Raw genomic sequence first — 26,116 nt, forward strand, 5'->3', positions numbered from 1 at the left:
ATGTTTCAATTTAGGAGCGCATGTGCTCCTGCTGAAAAAAGCAAGCGTCAAGCCCTGTTAAAATATAAAAATGAAATTCAAATATAAATATTGTTGTGTTAATATGGCCTACGGCATGAGAGAAAATGCTATTTATTTGCCGATTGTTTGTTAACGCTTAACAATAAGGCTCTATTTATTAAACAAACCTCAGGATGAAAACTTAAATGAAAAATTTATTAATCTTAGGTGATATTAATTTCTTAGTTAATGCTTTTATTCACAATCACAAGTCTAATTGTTTTAATTGAGTTAAACTGTTTAAATTGAGTTCAAATCAATCATTAACATTAATAATCATAATAAATGATCATTAATAATCATAATAACATACTAAAAAATTAGATTGCGTTAAAGCACACTGTAAAACCCAACAGTCAACTTTATTAAATGAATTAAGTGTAGTTAACTCAAAATTGACTGAAAGATAATTCTACTCATTTAAAAATAGTTTTGAACTCAGTCTTGAAGGTAATGAGTTCATTAAATACCTCATTACTTCAACTTAAATGGAGTAAGTTCACAGTACTCATATAGATTTTTAAATGGTTTGAAATGGGTTTTTTAAATGGTTTGTTGCAATCGGTTTCCTCAAATGGTTTGAGTTGCCTTAACTTATTGGGTTTTACAATACTCAGTTGGTTTGAGTTCTCTTCCTATATTGGGATTTTACTTTGCTCAAATTGCTTTGTTTACCCAATTGGATTGTTCACAGTACTCATTAGGATCAGTTTTTGAACTTAAATGGTTTGTAGCAATCAGTTTCCTCAAACGGTTTGAGTTACCTTAACTTTTTGGGTTTTACAGTGCATTAAAATCAACAAAAATAAAGAGACACATTTATTTATTTAATGCTTAATAACTCAATCTAAATTTTTTTAAAAACTGTTAAAGTTAACTTAATTCCTTCACGTTGTCTCAACACAAATCGATTGTGTGGAACCCAGTATTTTTTTACAGTGCAAGTTAAAGATTGTTTACATTTTTTAAAGTTTTTAACTCAATTAAAAAACAATTATGACTTTTGACTTCGAGTTATGTTTACTAATGAGAACCTTTTGTAAACCATTACCTACAGCAGTGTTTCCCAACGCTGTTCCTGAAGGCACACCAACTGTACACATTTTAAACTTCCCTATTCAAAGACACCTGAAATTAACTCATCAGAACATTTAGAAGTGACTCTGAAGCTGCAGTCACACTGGACTTTTCTCCCTATAGACTTTCATTCATACACAGGCGAATACGTCAGGCTAGAAACGCAAGCTCATGCGAAAAGTTTCGCAGTTTGCTGCATTGCAAAGTTCAAGCTTGGTGAACTCTGACCTGTGAACTCGCATCACGTGACTGCATGAGACCAATTAAGGATCAAAACATGACAATCCCGCCTCTTTTCGCAGCACTGTACTACAGAACTTCAAATGCTCAAACTTGAGTGTGACTGCGGCACAAAACCTGAAGTTTATTGGTCAGATAAGGGAGATATTCAAAATATGTATTGTTGATGTGCCTCGAGGAACAGGGTTGGGAAAAACTTAAAGTACTTTAAAACCCTTAGTAATTATAAAATATATATATATTTTTTAGTAATTATATCTGAAAACATAAGAAATAAAGAAAAAAGAATTTATTTTATTATTATAAATGTTTAAAAGGTACATATTTTGCTGCTTAGGTCAATATTGTGATAATACAGTACATCCTGATAAAAGCTTCAGCAATTACCGCAACAAAAAAATTGATCGTCGTCATCATAAGCCCATTTTTAACATGCATAATGGATGTAAAAAATGCAATAAAAGCTCCAAAACTAACCTAAAAGCCATAAAGGAATAGACAGAGTTTAAAGAAAGCAGACTAAGGCTGCTAATGTAAAATCAATCATGTTAGGGTATTTTAATTGTTACTTAAAAAAGTTTTTATTGCCCAGAGCGCACAGACATTCCTATTGATTTGGCGAACAAACACTTTAAAAGCCTTATTAGTCCAGCAAACAGATTACTTTTCGCTATATAGTCTATTCAAGCATGAACCCGTTTATGAGGTTATCATTTATGCTTAATACTACTGTGCTTTCACTGAACAGCACCATCTTCAACAGCAGTCAGCCATAGCTCGAGTTTTTATCCTCAGAATTACAAAGCAACAGCGCCACCTTGTGCATTAAATACACATTTTACAGAAGAAACACAAAAGCTGCAAAGTTGGTAGCTATTGCATATTAAAAAAATTAAATCTTGTTTGGAAAGCTCCCTCAAACCATTTTGGGACTGCCAAAATCACACTTAAAATCACATGTTTGCTAGAGCTCTGTTATTGCCATGTATAAAATATCCAGGAGACAGCAGTTAAAACAGATATTGTCAGGTGTTTGATTATATTATTTATAGTTTGTCAGTTATTAGGGGCTTACGGATTACTTGAGGACATCTTAGAGGTACTATAATAATTTAAAAGAGGGCTATTATAGAAATTAGCTCAATAGTTGATCAACAATCGACTTTAACTCGTCACAATTGCTGGTCAAAGGCAGGTGTTATTAGATGCTATCTCTAAAAAAATAATCATCTGATTGGGCATGAATTTGGACATGTTTTTGAGTCCAACATAAGCCAGTAATATTTTAGCCAGTGCTCCAAGAAATAAACTATACAGCAAAAAGGTGTCCACTTTAAAGTAGTACAATAATAGCACGCATTTAACATCAAATCTCAAAACAACAACAGGATTTATCAATGATATGGAAATAAAAAAATAACACTTTTTCCATTGAAATATGTGAGCTAAAACAATTTCTGCTAACAAAACAAAATATTACAGTAACTAAAACATATCTGATGCTAATACACTACAAAAACGTTTCTTCCCCTACTAAAAAATCCAGCTTAAACCAGCCATAGGCTGGTTGGCTGGTTTTAGCTGGTTGACCAGCCTGGTTTTAGAGGGGTTTTGGCCATTTCCAGCCTGGTCTTAGCTGGTCAGGCTGGAGAATGACCAGCTAAAACCAGCTTGACCACCTAGCCAGGCTGGGAGCCCAGCCAAAACCAGCTATGTCTATCTTAAACCAGGCTGGTCAAGCTGGTTTTAGCTGGATTTAGCTGGTCATTTTCCAGCCTGACCAGCTAAGACCAGGCTGGAAAAGGCTGGTAACCAGCCTGGAAATGGCCAAAACCCCTCTAAAACCAGGCTGGTCAACCAGCTAAAACCAGCCAACCAGCCTAGGCTGGTTTAAGCTGGACTTTTCAGCAGGGTCCTGTGTACAAATACCCATAGTCTTGCATAAATAAGATTAATCGAAATTTAAAACAATAACAGACTTGCTATATCTTATTAAGTTGTGATACTTATTATTTTTGTGTTTAAAATAATTATAAAACTCAGTATTGGATAGCAATTTAGCCTAGCTTTTGATACCCTCTGAAAAATCCCGCTTGAACCAACCTAGGCTGGTTTTAGCTGGTCAATCAGCCTGGTTTTAGAGGGGTTTTGACCATTTCCAGCCTGGTCTTAGCTGGTCAGGCTGGGAGATAACCAGCTAAAACCAGCTTGACCAGCCTAGCCAGGTTGGGAGCCCATCAAGGCTGGTCAAGCTGGTTTTAGCTGGTCATTTCCCAGCCTGGCCAGCTAAGATCAGGCTAAAAATGGCGGAAACCAGCCTGGAAATGGCCAAAACCCCTCTGGAACCCAGCTGGTCGACCAGCCAACGAGCCTAGGCTGGTTTAAGCTGGTTTTTTTCAGTAGGGAGTGCGTCAACGTTAAATTAAAAACTAGATTGAGTCGACGTTTTCTTCGTTCAAAACCATTGAAAACCATTCTACACTTTAAAATTATTATTTTAAAATCTAATTTAAATTGCAGTTGTCATCTTGGCACTTGAACTCACCTCATTATCGACCTGTCGTCATCATTTCACTGGATTTGCACCATCTTTATTAACCGGCACCTTTTCATTAAACGCGCATGCATGTTCTGTCACCTAACCTGAGACAAAATTTTTAGGGGGATTATATTAGTGTATAGTACTAAAGCAGGAGGTCACTAACACAAACTCTTGGCTGTTGTCTGCTTTGCACTTGAACTCACCTCATTATGGTCCTGTTGTCGCCTCTTCACCGCGTTTGAGCCACCCGCGCTTTTAAACTAATCGCGCATGCGCATTCTGTCACCTAACCTGAGGTAAATTTTTAGGGGCATTATATTAGCGAATGGTACTAAACAATACAAGCTGGAGGATACCAACACAAACTTAAAGGTTGTTGTCTGCTTTGCACTTGAACACACCACATCTTTATCAACCTGTGGTCGCTTCTTCACTGCGTTTGAGCCGTCTTGATTTACCCGCGCTTTTAAATGAATCGCGCATGCGTGTTCTGTCACTTAATACAACCAAGCGAACACTAACGCAAACACAAAGGTGAGATTTTTTTGCCAACAAGCTCAAGCATGTATATATGTATTATGGAAATATTAATGGAGCGTATTGTGTAATGTTTGAAATATATCAGTCCAGCAAATGAAATTTCCCCTTACTTTCCCATTGGGACTCACATTCTGAAAAGTACTAACCTTGCATTTAAAAACTAATTTATTAAATCTTATGAATATTCACAAAATAAAACACTAAGGCCTGAAGTAAACAGGAATACACATGAGAATAAATTACATGATAAATAAGAGAAAACAATAGAGACATGAGGCAACAGACAGAAGGGTTTTGTTGAAAATATTAATATGGAGCAACAGGTGGATCAAGGAACTGAAAGAAAAGGCCTTATAAAAAGTGGCTTTATTCTTCTTCCCCCTACCTATCAATTATAAATCCTCCTCTTATAAACCTTTCTTTTTTTTCTTTTTTTATTTCCACCTCATCGATGGCTTTCATCTTTCATTTTTGATCTTTTCCCTGAGAGGATTTTTCTTAAGAACTTTATTTTATCTATTAATACCAAGCCTTGCAGTACTACTGCTAAATGCGTATAACACAATACTACATCAGCATGCAAGCCAAAAGACATTAGATTTATTTGAAGGAAACAGCATTTATAAAAACCACATTTATTAGTCACTTTCCAATGGAGGGTACAGAGACAATACAATACTGAAGACACTAATAATGAGGGGGAAACGACTGCAAATTAAACTGATACAAGCAAATGGAATGTGGTACAAAAAAAAAAAAAATTGAAGTAGCCATAAATACAAAACACATCCGACAGCACAGCCGTAGTTACATTATATAACTAAAAGAGAGACCTAATTTACAACTCTACACCTTGTTAAAAAGGCCAAGCTACTTGAGAGGCGAGGATCAGTGCTGCAAATCCATACAGTACATGAGTGGGACCCGTAACAATCAATGCAGTATTGCTGTACTGAAGGTCCTCGCCGAGTGAGGTGTGTGAAATGCCTGCCTGCTCACAATTTCAGCTTTTTCTTGCGGCCACGTCCATCAGGGGTCCCGTCCTGCTTGCGTTTCTGAGCCTACAGGGAACAGAAGACGTTATTAAATGCTACTCTTACGCCACATTCACACAGAGCGTCAGCTTAAACGGCTCTTATTCACTTTGAATAGGTGACGTCAGGCGTTGCCGAACTGCACTGTGGATCCGTTGGCACCGATTTAGAGGCGTTGCTCGCTGCAAAAGTTGGGACTTGCTCAACTTTAAGCGCCGACGGAAGCGTCAGCCAATCAGATAGCTGTATGCAAATACACCAGCTCAGACAGTGGCCTATTGCTGACTAATTTCATTGGCTGACGCTGCTATGACAACTGCGTCAGCCCCAACTTCAGAACACCCTCTGTCCAGCGTTGACGCTGAAGCCCCGTGTGTATGGGGCATTAAACATATGAGCATTACTTATTTATCCTTAATATTTTTTACTATGGTAACTGTTGATATTTAGAATAGGCAGCGTGTTCGGGGTTTGTTGGGGAGGGTTTATAAATATTTTAATGCCAAGTACAAATGTCATTACCTATCCAGGAAGTGGATTTATTTTACTTTCATTTTTTAAACATTGTCAGCATTTGCAGTGAACAAGCTCACCGAAGATGTGCGAGGTCCTCTCTTCTTCTTCTCAGCTTTCTCTCGTTCTTCCAGCTCCATGTTTTCACGTTCGATGAGCGTGATCAGTGTGTTGCATCTCCTCTGAAGCTCCTGCGTTAACAAAAACAAACATAACCAAATTAGGATGTTCTTAAGAGATGAAAGTTGGCATCATTTTGTACTTTAATTAGACCGCAATATGAAGGCCTACGTTCCTTAAACGTGTTCAACAGAGGATAGACCACCCAAAAATTAAACTAACACTTTTATATTCTTGATACTTAAGAAACCTGCGATCTCTGTATGTGGTATTACTGAACTACATCTCATCTAATAAACAAACAAAAATCAAAATCCACAATATTTTTTGCTTTCAGATCTTGAATTGTGTACTGTATTCTAATAAGCTTCATCATCCATTCAATGATTTTGGACTCAAGTGTTCTTGCTTGTGGATTATGTAACTTAAATAGCAAAAAAATGAATGTTATCACACACTAATCAATTGCTCTGATGAACAATTATGTCTTGTAAAAAGTTCCTGCTTTAACTAATTAATAAATAAATATGCATGTATAGGGCTGGGCAATATGGCAAAAATGCAATCTCGATAATTATTTTACATATTAAATGATAACAAAATATATTTCGACATAAGACGTTAATGCTTCCAGATTTAAGAGTATCCCAACAATGACTGAAGCAAGAAAAAAAATTCTATTAAAATGGCAGATAGATTTTCAGTGGCCGAAAATTCAGTACATCTCTAATATCAACAGACTTTTAGATTCCCATTGTTGCACATTTCTGCCATGTGATTGGCTCTTAGATCAATATAGAGTAAAAAAAAAAAAAGTCCAGAGCTTATTTTAATTTACAAATTATTGTGATTCGACATACTATTGTTTATTGGCTCCGCCTTATATGTATATAAGCCATATCGATTATGCCATATGCGATTAACACTAGAACTATAAGAGTTATAAAACTACTTGAATTATCACAGCCTTCTCAAATAAGATGTCATAATCATGCCATATTTACATTCAAAGCTTCCATTTCCATTGATATATTAAAATTTAAATGTCTGTTGTCACATTTAATTAAGTCATCACCCTAAAAATTCGATATTTTTGGTAATAAAGCTTTTACAGGGTACATATAGGAATCAGAGAATGAAATGCAATAAAATGTATGGACAGAGTGTTAAAAAAAAAAAGGTCTTAAAAGTTAAGACCTCATCACCGACATTTTAACTTACAGACTATTTACCAAATAATGATCGTAAGAAACTAATCCTAAACTAAAACATTCATATAGTGAATAAAAATGCTAATCCAATAGGTGCCGTCTATAGAACAGCAGGAATAACAAGTGTTTCCCCGGTTCCAGCAGTAAACAAAGCAGCGTGATGTCAAATCTAGCAGTATTGTACTGATTTTCGAAAAACCACACAACATCCCAATATTCGAAGATTAAATTCGGGCAGACTTTAGCATATGGATACAAAATGTAATACCTTGTAAAATAGCATTAAAGACTTTTTAATACTTTAAGAGCATTAAATTTCTCTAAATAGATTTATCAACTTAATACTTTAAGACACAATGGACATCCTGCTGTAAATGTATAGTTAGGCTATTCTAGCCCATCCGCCTCAGCTTTATTTTCGCTTTTACACGTAGGGGAGCAAGCTTTTTTATGGCACTGAATATTCTGTTTTGAAAGACATACCTGAAGTAAAAATATGTTTTTGTCAGCAGGAAGTTGCTAGGCAACAGAGGCATGCATATTCAAATTCACAGGAAAAAGTAGCAGACAACTAAAATGCATGTGGTCATTTTGAACACTTTGGTAGCTAAAGTTAAAAACAGGCATAGCTCTTTTGCGTTTTGTCATTTTAATAAATGTTAGAATAAAATGTATACAGATTTAGGAAAAGTTCAAAATGCTCAAAACTACTGCCTTTGTTCTTCTAGTGTTAAATAAATTGTAAATAATGTTAAATAAATATTCCAACTTTGAGCAGCATTAAACAGTTTGTGTAAATAGACTGCAACTTCTGTTCCACATTTTTGAAAAAAAATCTTTATAGTCTACAGCAGTGGTCACCAAACTTGTTCCTGGAGGGCCGGTGTCCTGCAGATTTTAGCTCCAACCCTAATCAAACACACCTGATCAAGCTAATCAAGGTCTTGCTAGGTGTACTTGAAACATCCAGGCAGGTGTGTTGAGGCAAGTAGGAGCTAAACCCTGCATGGACACCGGCCCTCCAGGACCAAGATTGGTGACCCCTGGTCTACAGTTTTCTCAAAAGTAACCAGTTAAATACAGAAACATAATAAATTTAAGTGAATTTTTATAAATAGCCTTTTTTTTTTTTTTTTTTTATAAATGTCACAACAGAAACAAAAACAGATTGTTCTGATACAACATTAATAATGAATCTCACCATGGCTGTGCGAGACTTGAGGAACCAGTCGAAGCGGAACTGTGGAGAGTTGCGTATGCACTGGCGCAGCTCATCGTAAACGCTCTCTTTGTCAAAGCCCAGTTTGTGCAGCATGCAGATGAGAAAGCGATCCTCCTCCTCAGTGTAGTTTTTCCCTTTGTTTGTGCCGTACGAGATCCTGAGCTGATGGAACGGCGCCTTATAGCGACCAATCTGGAGAGAGCAAAACAAAAACAACAAGTTAAAAGAAAAATGATACCATTCAATTTAATGACAGCTTTTATAGCTTTTTTTAAATCACTTTCATGCAAAAATGAAAAATAAATAAATAAATAATAAATAAAAATAAAAAAAAAGTCACTGACTGCCATAGTAAGAACAGAAACGAATGTCAGTAGCTGTTTTTTTTAATCGTTCTTCAAAATGTTTTATTTTGTGTTCAGCAAATGGAGAAAGATATTAATCAAAGCTTAAAACCACTTGAGTGTGAGTGAATAATGAGGTAATGCTCCTTTTGGGGTCAACTGTCCCTTTACTACAGAAGCAATGTCAAAGTTATGAATTGATTTAGCACCACCTACTGTAATTTAATTCACATTAGAGCACCATGCATGTTCACACAAGACACTTTCAATGCAAAATTCACAGCATGTCCACTGGGTTTCTGCAATCAAAGTATTCAAGTCCTTTTTAAGAACATAATGAATCGAACTTAGGACTTACACAGGTTTCTTGTGATTGTATATTTATATACATGATAGTGTACTTTGTGTTATTATGCTTGATTTTAATATTTAGGTGTGACTTTAACAGTCAAAGGTCTACAGATGAAAAATAGCAATTCCTGGCTAACCATAGCATATTCTACAGTTGATCTAATGTTGTTAAATGTGCATTCCCTTTGTAAACAAATGCTAAGGATTTAAAAAAAAAATTTAATTGCATGATTGGGCCAATGGAAAAGATTTTTATTTGCCCAAGCAAAAAACAATTCACATTTGTTATTTCTCAGCCACGTATCACAAAACAAGCAAATCATACATACAAATCTTTCATTAAAAACAACTTCAGCATTAGTGTCCTCACCATATATGGTGTGTGTTCTATTTTTGGAGACTGTTTAAACTAAATGTTATTGTAAGGAAGATAATTAATCCATATTGATATGTACAGTTATAAATAGAGTTTTGTTAAAAGTTTTATTGAGATGGACTGTTGGTGATTGGATGGGGTGTTGATCCGACTGGGTGGCTCTGCATTGACAGGAAAATGAATGATGTTTAAAATTACTTAAGACCTAAAACATTTTTTAATTTCATTTAAAAAAAATTAATAAACTTTAAAGTCTTAAAAATTTTGTTTTTGAAATTTAAGACCCCACAGACATGCTGCTTTAGACAGAAGAAGTGTCGCTCACTTTTGAGTCGAGTGCTTTCTTGATGCTGATCCTCCTCTGGATTCTGGCCTCTCCTCTCTCGATCTGAGCCATGATCTTCTCGATGTCCTGCAACTCATTGCAGCGCTCCCAGAATACAGCTGCACACAAACACAACACATCTCCTTTGAATGAAAGCTCCCCAAACCAAATGTGCAATCCAATTTTTTAAATAAAGTGAAAAATAAAGCGGTGTAAAATCCCATCGACATACCAGAATATTCCATGACCTCCTCTGGGGTTTTGCCCTCAACCTCACGAGCGATGTTTTCAATGTCATCTCGTCCCCACTTCTCATTGGCCTTGATGAACTGGTTAAAGTCACGCTTGGTCCAGATAGTGAAACCCTGGATGTAGAGGACACATTGACATTAGCTGCTTTATGAACATTATCCCGGAGATGGTGATAGCCCAGGATTAGTGTAATGTTAATGCTGAGGGATTAATTATACTGGAAAAAGCATCTTGTAAGTATGAGAGAATGGTGAAGTACACTCCACTGGGCTGTCAGGTATATATATTCCCCATTGGGGTGTACCTGTGAGAGGAGGTTTTCCTTCTCCTCCAGCTCTTCCTCATTAAGTGGTTCAGCTTCGTCAATCTTGGCCTGCTCCTCTTTCTGCATTTCAGCAGAGTTGGGCAGATCAGGGTTTCTTGGCACCTATTTGCACAGTAACATCATGCATTACAACGAGGATAAAAATTTACTTTTATATAGCATCTTTCTTAGCACTTAAATGCTTTAAAGAAGCAGTTATTTAATGAAATAAATTAGTAAAAATCTGTAGAGGTTTCATAATGTTATAATTAGCTTTTGGCTAGAAGCCTATATGTTGAGCATTGACTGCTTTAAACTGTAGCACGGAGTACGTTTACATAGAGACCAATCATTCGATTTTAATGCCATTAATACAATACTCTGTTTAAGAGTCTATCATGTAAACAGCGATTTTTGGTTAATTTAATCTGATTAAGGTCATAATCGAATTAAAGAGAAACCGAATTAAGATATGTGGAGTATGTCGATTTCAGTCGCATTATTGAAGTGCAGTACAGACACCTAAACACTGCAATCAAACTATTACCATCACGTAGTACTTTTTGCCGTGTTATGCGACAAGATAATCCCCACACACACACACACACGGCTGTTTGACACACTTTGCACCTACGGAGTCAATGAAGACCAGAGACACCTGCATTGTGATATGCAGAGGTTTTTCCATTAAAACAACACTCTTCCAGCAGTTCATAGTTGTATCCAATATCTCGTTTGTCAAAGGGGGCATGCATAAAATGTTCCAGAATGAAAGTAAAAGTGCCAAACTGCAGTTCAAGTTGACAAATTAAAACTGAAACACCCGAAAATTTATGAAACTGCAGAGGAAACGAGGATAGCACGGTGACGCAATGACGGGATCATGAAAGGAACATTCAAAAAGCAACTCATGTAAACACCTTAATCTTATAATTCTCTTAATTAGATTAAGGCAAATTATTTGATTACTGACGTCCACGTAAACGTAGTCACTGTTATACTGCATTAACCATGTTAAATAAACCTACTTAAATTAATAAATTAAATTTCACAGCTTCACTGCACATTAAAATGTCAACAAAATGTTTAAGCAACTTAATCATTTTACTATTTTTGAACCAAATATTTTTAGTAAAATGTACGAGATAAAAATTAACATGTAATGGATGGTAAAACTGTAACTATATTAATATATTACATAACATAAAATATGACTAAACTTATATATCAATTATCAGACATTAAATAGACACTATTCAATAAGTTGTAACCCTTTTTCTATATAACTTTTCTTCTAATTCAGTATTGATAAAAAAAAAAACAATCATAATAGTTTATTATAACATAAAAGGTAAATAACTGATGACAAAATGTACTAAAGTAAATCAATTTAAACAAAAATGTTTAAAAATAATAATAAAAAATAAACAACAACAACAACAACAATAATAATAATAATAATAATAATAATAATAATAATAGTAATAAACAAAAAAGAAAAAAACATAAATAAACAAAGTGAACAAAAAAAAAGAAAGAAAATAAACAGACCTTATAGCCAATGGTCTTCCTGTAATACAGGATCTCCTTCTCCAGCAGCTCAAAGAGCCGAGGTGGAAAAAACTGAAAGTCCTGAACATTGGGTTGTTTGGGAGGACGTGGAGCCTGAGGAGATCAGATGAGTTCATTAAGACAGCTCTGGGGAAACGATTTCCAATTGAAATACTGATTATAGTCAGCGATGAGTTAAAGGGCTAATAATACCTTTGGTGCTTTGGGCTCGCTGACGCGCAGGGCTTCTCGAAAGTAAGCATCTACAGCGTAGTTGGCCTTACGCTCTCTCTTGGGCGGCTCAATCCAGTTAGTGACGACCTGAAGAGAAGAGAAGTTCAGATCTCTTGCTAACACTGAAAATCAAGACTATAATGACAAGCAATTGCAGCGATTTACATTGCATTACCTTCTTCTTTTCTCTGTAATCTTCACCCTCAAAGTTATACACGCTGTTCTCTGTGTCCATGGTGAAGTTTCTCAGAGAGCCTTCCCCAAGATTGGCCATCTTCTCCTTCATCTCCATGGTCTAAAACAAACATTATAGCAAGAGCTCGAATAAAATCAAAACTAACAATAAGATTTTGTTAGCTCACATTGCTAGTTTTCTGGTGAACAATTCATCTGTGCATGTCATTAAGAAAAAGAAAAAAAGTCTGCCCTTGTAATCTATAATTAAAATCTGAAAATGCACTTCCAGCTTGTTTTCAGTTGACTTCTCAGATTATGTCTGTCTGAGGTATTGGACGTGGCTAACATGCTAAACAACGCCCCTCCAGCTGTCAGTTTTGACAACAAACAAAATGATGAGGAGGAGTCTGTTATGTTGTATTAACTCTCCCCAAACCCTTTTCCCTCATCTTTCTGAATGAAACGCTTACTTTACTACATCCAATCAGCTCACAGTAAAAAAACAAGCCACGCCCACCATTTTCTCAATTAATATTCAGTTTCTCTAGGAACTAAATCACAAAACATCATCGTTTGTGGTTCATGTGGACTTTAAATCATTTTTAAAAATTAGCTTATAGCCATGTGATGCAATATCCCTAGATCTGAGATTTACCTTCTTCTCTCCTCTCTCCAGAATGCCATCAATATCCTCATCTGTGATCTCGCTCTCTTTAGAGGCAAACACGTGAGTGGCACCATGTCGAATGATAGAAAGCATCTCATCTTTGCCCAGTTTGTTCATGCTCGGATCAACCAGTCTGCCTGTAGAATGCATGTAAAAACAATTAATATAATTTATTTGGGGGGGGCAACGCAGTGGCGCAGTAGGCAGTGCTGTTGCCTCACAGCAAGAAGGTCGCTGATTTGAGCCTCGGCTGGATCAGTTGGCATTTTTGTGTGGAGTTTGCATGTTCTGCCCGCGTTCGTGTGGGTTTCCCCCACAGTCTAAAAACATGTGGTACAGGTGAATTGGGTTGGTTAAATTGTCCGTAGAGTATGAATGTGAATGAGTGTGTATGGATGTTTCCCAGAGATGGGTTGCAGCTGGAAAGGCATCCGCTGCCTAAAACATATGCTGGATTAGTTGGTGGTTCATTCTGCTGTGGCGACCCCAGATTAATAAAAGGACTAAGCCGAAAAGAAAATGAATGACTGAATGTGATTTATTTGCATATTTAGGCACATGTGCAGACTCCAGAGTATCATTTGCATAAATACGAAGCATGGCAATAAAATAATGCAATAAGCATTCCTTAAACCAGTGTTACCAAATGTTGTGTTGTTTAAAGTAACAGTCCACACCATTTACTACCTGTTATTCATTTATTTTCTTTCAGCTTAGTCATTATTTTAGAGGTCGCCTACTATTTAAGCCTATATGTTTACACAGCAGATGCCCTTCAAGGTGCAACCCAGTACTGGGCAACACCCATACACTACAGACAATTTAGTTCATCCAATTCACCTATAGCGGTGGGGGAAACCGGAGCACCTGGAGGAAACCTACACCAACACAGGGAGAACATGCAAAGTCCACACAGAAATGCCAACTGACCCAGCCGGGACTCAACCCAGCAACCTTCTTGCTGTGAGGTGACAGTGCTAACCTCCACTCTGCCCTCAATGCCTATTTTTAAGAGGTTAACCGTTTATTAGCATAAAGTATGATCTTATTTTACATCTCTAATCCCGATACCCAAACCCAACTACTACCTTACTAACTATTAATAAGCAGCTTATTAGTAGCTTAAGCTAAAGGCCGTCACACACCGGATGCGCTGCGACACGCCGCGCACATGACTGATGAAAGTATCGCACACCCGACGCGCACATTCGCATGTTATTTTAAACGGAACTATTCAGATGGCGCTCTGTGGCGCGGCAGAAAAATGAACAGTGTCCTGAGTCGTGGCTGGGCGCCACAGACAGACGCCGACTTGCGGCGCCGGTGTGTGTACCCTGATAGAAACCTATGTTTAGAATTCTAAAATGTGTGGCGCGCTACTGAGCGGCGCTTCTGGTGTGCGACCTGCTTTAGTTAAGTAATGGTTTGTTAATAGCATGAATTGTACATTAAAAACGTGTGACCTAACATTTGATGACTAGATGTCCAAAAGTGAATTACTTATTGTTTGATCAATTTCATTCAAAATGATTTATTTTATCTAAATTGTTCATAATTGTTACATGTCTAGAGTGAGATAAATGATTGCAAAAGCAACACAAATTACATTTTCAAACAGTTTCAAGCACCGAAATCAAAGCTTGCAAACACTACACCGAAATTCAAGCATTTTCAAGGACTTCCAGCATCCGTACAAACCCTTAATGTCAAAAATGTAAGTTGCGTGTCTCTGCAATTAGCTTTATTTTAATTAGAACTAAGCTTCTAGAGTTATTTAAATATAATACATGGATAAAACTAATAATTATTGTATAAAAGGTAAAACTTCACATTAAGATCCCATTTGTTAATGTATTTACTATCATAAACAATGAACAATCCATTTATTTATGTTTGTTAAATGTTAGTTCATGAAAATAAAGTTGTTCATTGTTAGTTCATGTTAGCTAAGTGCATTAACTATTGTTCACAATGTCAACTATGATTAGCAAATGCTGTACAAGTATTGTTCATTATTAGTTCATAGTAGTAAATACATGAACTAATGAAGCTTTATTGTAAAGTGACCATACTGGCTAAATATTTCAAATAGAAATTAAAGTAATCATAAAGTAATATATAATTTTAAAGTAATCACAATGTAACTGAGTGTTTGATATTTTACCTTGTTGAATGACAATAGAGTCCAATCTGAGCTTCATTTCTGCACGCTCCACAATTCTTTCCTCAACCGTATTGTCGGTGATAAAGCGGAAAACCCGCACTTGTTTCTTTTGACCAATCCTGTGAGCACGATCCTGAACAGACAGAATCAAAGAAAGAGGTTTAAATAAACCAACAGGTCTGGAGAAGACAGAAAAGAAATATGCTACACATGAGTCCAAACATAAAAGGTTTCAGTAAAGCTGTAAAATCAGTATCAGTATCAAATCAGTAAAGCTGAAGAAAGGTCAGAATGCATACAGACCATAGCCTGAAGATCCACTTGAGGATTCCAGTCTGAGTCGTAGATGATGACCACATCAGCGGTGGCCAGATTGATGCCGAGTCCCCCTGCTCTGGTGCTCAACATGAACAGAAACTTGGAGCTGTTGGGCTCGTTAAAAGCATTGATGGAAATCTGAGGAGATTAGAAGAATGTCAAGACTTTAGAATCAAATAAAATAGAAAATAAAAAGCTCTGCAATTTAGCACTTCATGATTATTTCTAGCACTTCATACAACAGATTGCTTTAAAATCAAGAAGCTTTATAGCATAAACTATTTAAACTAAACTTCCAAAACAAATGTCAATCAAACATGCTTCGTTGTATTGATAGAAATAGAGTGATTATATTTTTTATACATATATATCTTTTAAGTAACAAAGTGCACCAGTAAAATACTATTGTTGCTACAAATAATCAGGAGTCTATAAATTAATAATTTTGTCTGTTTTCACTAGATCTGATATGCTAGCCTTTGACTTTCGGCTATTGTCGCCAAATACTGTAAAATAATTTTTTATTTAAATGTCATGTCAACAACAAAGGCTACTTCCATGGCAAGAACATTTTAATAATATACAATCAAAAACAACAAATGAATACATAAATTAAGATGTTTAAAATTAATACATGACAAATTTTTTAAATTTTCAAAAAATTTTCCTTGTGTCAAATAAAAAAATAAATAAAGTGCTCAATCGGTCTCTTCAAGAGCAGATGAGTAAAAATATATCTACAAAATCATTTTAAGCCTGCAACTCCATCCCTGGCAAGTTAAAAATAACAGTTTACAAACCAATGATTATTAGCATATAATGGTTAGTCACGCCAACCTAATATGTGCACACAAAAATTATTTACTCTCATTGTAGAAGAAGGTTGCAATGCCTATAATACTGAAGTCCCTTTAAGGTAAGTAAGTTCACTTGGCATACGTCTTTGATATGCCTCTCAGGGCATGCAAATGCAAGATCTTATTAACCAGTTTGCTAAATTTGCATATAAACTTAATATTGGGACCCACCAGTGAAGTTTAATAACAGGGTTTTAAATCTAGTTTCCTAACATTAGAATCACGACAAAAAAAACGTATTTAAAAAAAAACGAGAAAACACTTGTTTCAAGTGTAGTTGGTTTGTTTAAGAATAGAAATTTCAAACTTTATGGTAGACATATTTCTCATGTCTGTGAAGCCCTGTTTTTGTGTGGATTTCAGCACATTTATCAACCCCAAATAGTTGGAATAGGAATAGAACTGTAGTAACTGTTAAAAAAAAAAACTGACTCAAGCCCCTACCCTGGAGAATTGTCTGTATATAGTAATTAAAGATTGGCTCCTTTACTAGAAGGCTGGGCTTCCTTTGATATTGACTGTTACACTTTTCACCAATCAAAACTACACAAGTAACATGTCGTGTGTGTTCTATTGTCTTTGATAACACTTCATAACTTCAAATCATTTTAATACCTGTCGCTCCTCGTGAGGAGTCTGTCCATCGAGCCGACAGTAACCATAATTACGCCACATACAATAATCCTCCAGAATGTCCAGCACCCTGGTCATCTGACTGAAGATCAACACACGAGAACCTGCAGGAAAAACAAATAGGAAAGCATGTTAAAAATAATAAATCAACATTAATTTGAATATTTACACTTAAAACATTGTCTGGTAAATCACCTTGCTCTTTGAGCTTGGGCAGCAGCTTGTCCAGCACCACCATCTTCCCGCTGTTGACCACCAGGTGGAGATCAGTGGTGTAGGGCGGGCCAGGCTCCGCTCCATCAAACAGGTAGGGATGATTGCAGCATTTCCTCAGCTGCATCAGCACGTTCAGCAGACGCATTTTGTCCATCTTTCCAGCAGAGTTCAGAATGTCAATGTCCTTCATCAAAATCTTGGTGTACCTAAAGGATATTAAAAAAGTGGTTTGTCAATTCTGAAACTTTATCCTAGACTCCCACATAAGTGTGCTGACTCCCTAAAATATGATAATCATTGAGACTTCACTTTAAAAGTATATACATTTTTAAATAATTATTACATTATAATTTATTTTTAAATCATGGACCCCAAGCCTGCCTTCTACACGTCAAAAAAAGTATACATATATAAAACAAAAGACAAGTAGTCATGTTGCTGTATTTAGATGCTAGTATTGATATGTTAGTTTAAAGGAGATCTATAAGCTTGTGTACTCCAAAACAGTGACAAAATCCGCATTTAGAAAAATCTAAACATCCAAAGCTTGAATATTGCCACTTCCGTCTAAACGGATCTATTATTTTTTCACATCACTTCAATTCTTCAGTTTTTCATCAAATCTTCTGACCAATCAAGTGTGCTCTTGTATCCAACATGCGCCGCCCCCTTCAACCACTATCACTGGTAGAGATGTGATAAACGCTATTGGTTGTTTTATTTTAAAGGGGAGGAGCTCTTCTGCCCCACTTTCTCTTCATGTCTCAATTGAGATCACGCCATACATCAAATAAAAACGCACATTTCAGAGCACTGTGATACCTTTAGAGCATTTTAAATATTTTTACCATTCTCTCTGCATCTTGCTGAGCCCAACATATATCTTGATTTCCTTTTTGGGAAGTAGAGACTTCTCCACATCCGCTTTGATACGTCTCAGCAGGAACGGACGCAGAACCTGTACAAAAGAGCATTTTGTGGTTATAAATAAACATTTACACCAAAAAAATAGACCTCAGATATCAAGTTAACAACTCAACATCAAATTCCAGCCAAAGAAAAATCATCATTAGTTCTTATAATACATTTATATGGTATTTAATTTATAAACTAGCATGTTCTCTCAATTTTTCACCATCAGATTATACCAAATAATATCTATACAGGTTTTTAAAAGCAAAAGCACTTACAGTATGTAAACGTTCCACCAATTTTGTGTCACCCAGACAGTTATTGGTGTCAAACCAGGCATCAAAATCCTGCAAAGACAAAACATTAGTCTAGAAGTACACTCTTTACACATTAAGATGGAAGAAAACACTAAACTGCAACGTACAGAGTTCCCATGCTTTCATGAACGGCAGATTAAAGGACCTTTTAAAGCACCATTAATTTTAAATCAAGCACTTTTGCAATTCATACGCCAGCCCATGTAGCACCAAATCCTTACTATACTTAACATTTCACTTGTACTTAATATTTAGATTAAAAACGAGTAATTTTCAAAACTTTACCATTTTATTAATGTTCAAACAACTTTAATAAAACTGAATTCAATACTGGTGATATTCTAATACAGTTTCTGAAATTTTGATTAAAAGTGAATTATTTGTCAGTGTTATTGTACAAGATTTCTAATTTAAGAATTTCTCTTTTTTTTTTTTTGGACAATTGAGTACAATTGTTGAAATAAAACCATAAACAAATGTAATTTCAACTTTAATTCAAGACCCTGTGTTTGTTTTGAAGTACTTTCCAGTCCTTGAATCCATACGTCTGAAATTCAAGTGCTCTCAAGAAGTGTGGGAACCCTGAAAATAAAGCTGGACAGCATGGAATCCATCAAATTGACAGAAAGTGTCACCTCGGAGGAGTTGAAAACATCTGGCAGCAGGAAGTTGAGCAGCGCCCACAGCTCATGAAGGTTGTTCTGCAGTGGTGTACCAGTCAGCAGCAATCGATTTGTAGTCTTGAACTCTCGCACAATCTCTGAAAGCTGAGAGACAAACCACCAGATGAATATTGCAGCTTAGAGGCGCACACAATCAGCCTGCTATCGATTTCCGGTAAAGGAAACAAACCTTGGACTTCTCGTTCTTGATACGGTGAGCCTCGTCAATAACCAGGTATCTCCAGTTGAACTTTTTGAAGACGGCTCTCTCGATAATGAGCATCTCGTAAGAGGTAACACACACATCCCATTCGCCAGGCAGCAGCGTGTCACGAATAAAAGCCGTCTGCAAGCAGGACAGAGTCATTAAAAGTTTTGTTCCAGCAGAAAATCAAAATACAAATCAATTGGAAAAGCAGACTTACTCTTTCCTCCCTGTCTCCGATGAGGCAGACGGCTTTTAGGGAGGGAACCCAGCGCTTGAACTCATTCATCCAGTTATACAGAGTGGATTTGGGCACCAGAACCATGTGGGGTCCAGGAATGTTTCTATAGTGCTTCATGTAGCCCAGAAGAGAGATGGTCTGGAGAGTCTTACCAAGACCCTGATGGGACAAAAAGAAAGACATTTGTCATTTACCCTCCTGTCCTGTTTCCAACCTGCCCCTTACTTTAGTGTACGCGGTCAAAATCGACTGGTCTGTTTTAACTGCTCTTAATATAGCACAAAAAAAAACTCACCATTTTCTTTAGCTGTGAACACGGTCTTAAAGTAGTTTTTAACATGAATTTATAGACTTGGACATAAAATAACTGCAGTGAAAATACAAATAGGCACTGTAAATGTTTTACAAAATGAACAATAGACGACTGAAATCAAAATCCTTTGTTTCATTACCAATAGAAAGCTCGCTAAAATAACTATCACAGGGTCTGACCAAAGAAACTGAAATTTTAATCCATCTGAATGATTTATCAACCAGCAAAGCACAAACAAAACAGCATCCTTTCCTGTGACCGGAGCGCTCAAATTTTCATTCAGTTCTTTAATTGGACTATATAAGTGTACTAATGTAGGGAATAGTGACTGATGGTATAGACAGTGAGTATGGACACAAAACTAGGACTAGTTATACTATGGTCATTTTTGAGTGATATGCTAATGGTCTAATCTAATAAAATAATTGATGCTAAGCTAAAAGTGCTCCTACTAAACCCAGATATGGGCTGAATGGAGATTGGCTGAAAGAAAGAAAGGGACAAGATTCTTTTTTTGTCTTTCTTTCTTTCCAGAGAGAGAGAGAGAGAGAGAAAAAAAAAGAAAGAAACAAAGAAAGACACATAGATGGGTTCACATAACAGACACCTGCCTAGTATGCGTGAAGCTATGATAGATTGTTTTATCAGAAAGTTGGCTCATGTTAAGAGGAAGGGTCCAAAGCCATCTCATGGCAATTCATAACTTTTTGATTTAGTGGTTCGTATGAACTCGTTCAAGTGCATAGTGTGGAGGATATCAAACCCTTGAGGCAATCAGATGTACAACACAATATTTAAGAGTGTTTTAAGTTGTAAATCGGACAGATTTGACCCAAAGACGACAGGAAAGTTAAAGACTGTATTTTACAGCTCCCCTCGAGTTAAACAGTTGAGTTATCATCATTTTTTAATCCATTCAGCTGATCTCCTGCGGGAGTACTTTTAGCTTAGCATAAATCAGATTAGACCATTAGCATCACACTCAAAAATAATCAACAAGTTTCGATAATTTACCCATTTCTTGTTAGTAACATGTAAGACAGAAAAATTAAAAGACAAATAAACAAAAAGTTAAAATAAAATTAAGTAAATAGCAACATTTCATTTTCGGTCAAAAACCAAATATCACTTTGAGCAGTGGACCAAAGATAAATATACCAATTTATATTACATTAAATTTGCCATAGGTTATTTTCTAATATATTTAATAATATATAAAAACACATTACTTTAAATTGTATTAACTGATGCAGTATAGCTTTTAAAATTATAACTTACTGCAATAAAAACATAAGTGAAGAGTGGAGTGAATGCTGAATATTCAAGCAGAATCTGCATTTGCCTTGATTAGCTCCATCCATCAGGTGACCGTATGAAAATTTAAGCTAAATAATTTACAATATTTAAATGAAACATCTAATTTCATGTAGCTTTTAACGATGAAACACATCTACATTAGATTTGAAATGACAGATAGGATGGTGGGCCAAATCAAAAGCTGCCCTAGTTTATCTCTGGTCTTGATAATGTTATGTAACTACAAAAAGAGTCAAGCTTTAAATAGAAAAGTTATGGAATATCTGTGGTCATTTGAGCAAAATGCTAATGGTCTAATCCAATTCAATGATCTATGCTAAAAGCGCTTCTCCTAGACCCAGAGATCTGCTGAATGGTTTTAAAGAGGTAAAGCTGAACTGTTTAACTCTAGGAGACTCATAAAAACGATAATATTTCCAAGAAAAGTAAAGTGTTCCTTTAAAACAATTTCCAATTTTTAACTCCTGCAAATCTGAGTCAAGCATGACTAAAACAAAATTGACCTATAAATACAATATTTTGGTATTTCGTAACCCCTAATAAATGGGCTGGTGGGCGATCATACCATTTCATCAGCAAGGATTCCATTGATTCCATTCTCATAGAGAGAAATGAGCCAGTTCAGTCCACGGACCTGGTAGTCTCTCAGCTTACCGGTTTTCACATCTGTCAGAAAATGTTTAGCGGCAACAATAAGCTTAAATGAAATTAAATATACAGTAGTCAACATCTAAAGTGGATCAAATCCTTTCATCAAAATTGGCCCAAAACTATTGAACATCCATTTCTGTCACAGGACAATGTTGAAAAACTTTTTTGATGCTTTTCAAATGTTGACTACACTACAGTCTTATATAGAAGCACTGTTCTACATGTTAATAGCAGAGGTGTACTTGTGGACTTTTGATAAGTGCTTGATGTTTAACTCACAGGAAGGAGAGTCGTCAAAACGTGTGCAAACGCTGGTGGCTTTGCTGTTTTCACTTAACAGCTCCTCGTCCTCCTCCTGCTCAGTCCGACGATGACGGTTACTATTAAAAATAATAATAAATATACAAACTAAATTCTTCAATCTGTCAAAAAAAATAATAATCTTGTATATTTATACACGCACACACACACATAACCTCCATGTGGAGTCACAAGAATTTTTTTATTATAAATTAAAAAATAAAGATCGCAATTTAAACTGGAATCATAAAAAAACAATTCTATCACTGTGCTTATTTGTGGAGTTGTTTAATTTTGGCAAACAGGTTGATTTTATTAATAACCAATAATAACAACTAGTAATAACTAATAATATTCTTACTAAATTAAACTGTTAAAAAAGATCATGGATATTTTGAAAAGTGGAACATTTTGCATTGAAAATAAAAAGTCACTTAAATTTTTCACGACATCGAAAATTAATGAGAAACTATTTTCATTTATCAGAAAGATTGGGCACTGTAACAAAGCATTATCTTACTAAAAACTAATTTATCAACCTTAATATAAAAGGCAACATTCAGATTTATAGATTTAATTTCTTCTTTTCCTTTTTCAGTTGTACTGTAAAACATGTTTTACAAATAGAAATATTTTATATAAAAATCTGAAAACAAACTGCGTGTGCATTTCTCATAATTCTACTTGTTAAAATTCTTTAAAGTGTTTTCAAAAGTGAAATTTTCCACAGAAAAAAAATACATTTTAATAGCATTAACCTTTAAAAAGTGACTCCGCAGCATTACAAATACTCATGAAAGCTATTCAGTAGGAAAAGTGCGAGCAAACTCACTCTCCAGCAGACAGCAGGTTCTGCTTCTCATCTTTTTTAATGCGAGGACGGCCAGGCTTCATCTTCAGAGGTGAAGTTGGGGTCTTCTGGGCTGCTGGTTGAATGAAATGAGCAAACACTTCTGTCTGCTTCAAGAGGTACTCAAATCTGTTGGTCCGGTCCGTTTGCTGTAGAAACAAAGCATAGGTCAACAATACACACAAAGCCACATCTACTTACAGATCAGCATTCTTATATAACGACCAAACGCTTTTATAAATCAAGTAACTTTGATTTGCTAAATGTGCATTACCACTTTTTCTTCATATCCACCCAGCAGGTCCTTTCCCTTTGCTGAGGGAGGTGATGACGACTGTGCTTCACTATCCATCGCTGTATCTGATGCTTCATCATGGCCATTTTCTGAAGTATCATCCTTAAGAGATACAATAGAAACAATTTTGTTGAATTCGTCAAGATCTTATGTCGTGGTCACACTTGAAGTTTGAGCATGTGAAATTCTGTCATACGCCACTCCGAAAGGGGCCGGGATTAAAAAAGATGATTAGAAATTTAAAAAAAGCAAGTGACTGCTACATATTTTCAATTTCTGTCCAGAGAGTTCAAGTTTTAAATGGTCTCACACAGTCACGTGATAAGATTTCGCAGGTTGGATTTCACCAAGCTTGAACTTTGCAATGCAGTGAACTGCCAGAATTGATTCGCATGCATATGAACAGTAGCCTATGGGGCGAAAAGTGAAGTGACAGCGGGTTAAGCGGCTTTAAAAAAAAAAAAGTTATAATAAAAGTTATATAAGCAACACTATTTTTAAAGTTTAAAAATACAAATTATATCAATCTGCATTATACACACACACACAAAAAGTTTAAGGTTATAATAATGTGTATCTTGAGAAAGACGCCAACGTGTTTCAGAAAACTAAACCCTGAGGAAGAGATAAAAGATGCACGCAGAATTCCGCAGATTTTTAGCCCATCATTGATTCTGGTTATTTACCTGTGTAAATGTGTGAAAAATTATATTTAATCAGTTTTTAAATTAATTGATGTATAATAATTGATTAATATGAAAATGTTCATATAATTTATTTACAATACAGTTTGTAAAGTAATATTTTCTGTCTTTTAGTAGATATATTATATAGAAGACTTGCTTTGTTTGCCAAATTAAGTGGATCTAATTGGTTTTGCATTGTAAAAAATTAAATACAAGTAAAAAAGGTATTACTTTTTAGTACATATATTAAGGTTTAAGTTACGATACTCCCAAAATCATTCCGCATAAATCCGCAGATTTAACAAAATTCTGCACAGATATAGCAAAAAATGTCTGCAGATTACATCTGGCCCTAGATAAGATACAAAAAAAGTCAAATTTAAGAGTGAATCTTTCACATTAACACCAATAAACATATTTAGAAATTAGATTTTGTATTTTATTTTTATTTCAACTTATATAAAAGTTTGTTTTCTCAAAAGCCATATGATTGGATCAATTTTAGACACGCCCACAGTGGCAAAATCACGTCATCGGTATTTCTAGTTCATTTCTGGAAGTGAAACGAACATTTTACGTGCGTGTATTTAATTAAATATAGTAGTCGACTGCAAGTACAACAACAATATATAAATAACCTTAAATTACGACCAAGAATTGAATGAAAATATGACTTTGTTGTTATGAAGAGAACCTGACCGTTGACCGTTAAGGCAAGTCAAATCTCTCAACAAACAGCTCGTTTTCAAAGCATTACAAACTATATAATTAGGCTTAATATAAATCGCAATTACAACAATATAAGTAATAAAAATAAATGTCATCGTAGGGTGACATTTAACACATCGCATCATTAAGTGACGGGTAATTCCCAGTTCAGCCTCACACTAGAGAAACTTCACATGAGACACCTCAAACAAGTTAACTTTCATTAGCAATAAAGTCAACAATATGAAAACCTCAAACTGACAACTGCTGCTCAAGCATTATTTATTTATTTAACGTTATTTATTCGCCAGACTCATGTAGCAAATCATGAGTTTATTTTATATAACGTTACCCCTCCGTAAGTTACGTTACTAGTAGTAAAACAACACAAACGTGCGTCCTATTCAGTTCATTCAGAGGTAAACAACACATCAAATCGGACATTTTTCTTACTTCACCCCTAAATGTATTAATCTACCAATATTAAAAAGTGATCTGAGGTTGTAATGAATGTGAAAATGGACGCCGATCTGCTCATCTATTCATCTGAGCAGGAACAATACATGCTAACAAAAACTTTGAGGCGCGCTCTCGTGAGACGCGTGAAGACGTTTCGACGACGCTTCGTTTCCAGCTCCATCAGTCCGTGTTTTACAGTACCAGGTGTTTTATAAAGTCATAATAGGTGTTATTTGATGCTAATGGACCCCTCACCTCTGCCGGACCGGCCGGGTCGAGTTGGCTCGGCTCTTCTTCCCGCTGCTGCTCCATGCTGCTTTCTGTTTGGGACATGATAGGCTGGCTAATTCCGTTATTTCGCGATGGATCTGGGTTGTTCCGTTAAAAATATGCCAGAAAAGCCGAAAAAGTATATTGGTTTGATTGGAAAGTTTCAAAATATTGCCCAAATTGAGCAAGCGCACCACGCGTCATTCACGGTCCCCGGCTTTTCTGTTGACACCGTTCCCGCAAAACGGGCCCGGCTGTAGAATATCGCGAGGTTTTCACACCAATGACGTCACATGTACACTAACAGGGAAATGCATTTTTTATTAACAAATATGATGTCATATTTGCTTTATTACAAGATGGAATTGATTCAAAAAGTACAACATATTTTCTTATACAACTGATAATATTACTAGGAAAATACCATATTCATGTCAAGAAATGGGCCAAAGCTAAGCCAAATTTTGAACATTTTATAAAGGAGATTAAACAATACGGTACTACATTATGTATCATTAAAAACAGAAAAGCAAAAAAAACATATGAAGCAGTAAATAACTTTCAATTGATTGAATAAAAGTTTTATTTCTTAATTAATATTA

At 35.6% G+C, this 26,116-nt stretch overlaps 1 protein-coding gene across 1 annotated transcript; it reads right to left on the minus strand.

Moving 5' to 3' along the window:
* Positions 1–5,078: 5,078 nt before the first annotated feature.
* Positions 5,079–25,754, minus strand: smarca5 (SWI/SNF related, matrix associated, actin dependent regulator of chromatin, subfamily a, member 5). Its single transcript, XM_056456467.1, has 24 exons — positions 25,500–25,754; positions 23,371–23,493; positions 23,079–23,245; positions 22,226–22,326; positions 21,861–21,961; positions 19,645–19,824; positions 19,410–19,565; positions 19,193–19,324; positions 18,519–18,587; positions 18,177–18,286; positions 17,308–17,534; positions 17,095–17,216; positions 15,608–15,760; positions 15,305–15,437; positions 13,129–13,277; positions 12,472–12,591; positions 12,276–12,383; positions 12,063–12,176; positions 10,512–10,634; positions 10,188–10,320; positions 9,956–10,074; positions 8,539–8,751; positions 6,087–6,197; positions 5,079–5,520 (listed from the first exon to the last, which is right to left on the minus strand). The coding sequence occupies exons 1-24, from the start codon at positions 25,575–25,577 to the stop codon at positions 5,455–5,457; spliced, it is 3,108 nt and encodes a 1,035-aa protein (XP_056312442.1). The 5' UTR covers positions 25,578–25,754; the 3' UTR covers positions 5,079–5,454.
* Positions 25,755–26,116: the final 362 nt, after the last annotated feature.

The sequence above is a fragment of the Danio aesculapii genome, chromosome 1 (assembly GCF_903798145.1).
Source record: "Danio aesculapii chromosome 1, fDanAes4.1, whole genome shotgun sequence".
NCBI lineage: Eukaryota > Metazoa > Chordata > Actinopteri > Cypriniformes > Danionidae > Danio > Danio aesculapii.

Bases quoted from the DNA above. Each gene is read 5' to 3' on its own strand.
- smarca5 (XM_056456467.1), bottom strand. From the start codon at position 25,577: ATGTCCCAAACAGAAAGCAGCATGGAGCAGCAGCGGGAAGAAGAGCCG. The intron at 22,327-23,078 runs GTGAGTTTGCTC...TATTTTTAATAG, and splicing joins AACCTGCTGTCTGCTGGAGA to TAACCGTCATCGTCGGACTG. The intron at 5,521-6,086 runs GTGAGCTTGTTC...TGTTCCCTGTAG, and splicing joins GAGGACCTCGCACATCTTCG to GCTCAGAAACGCAAGCAGGA.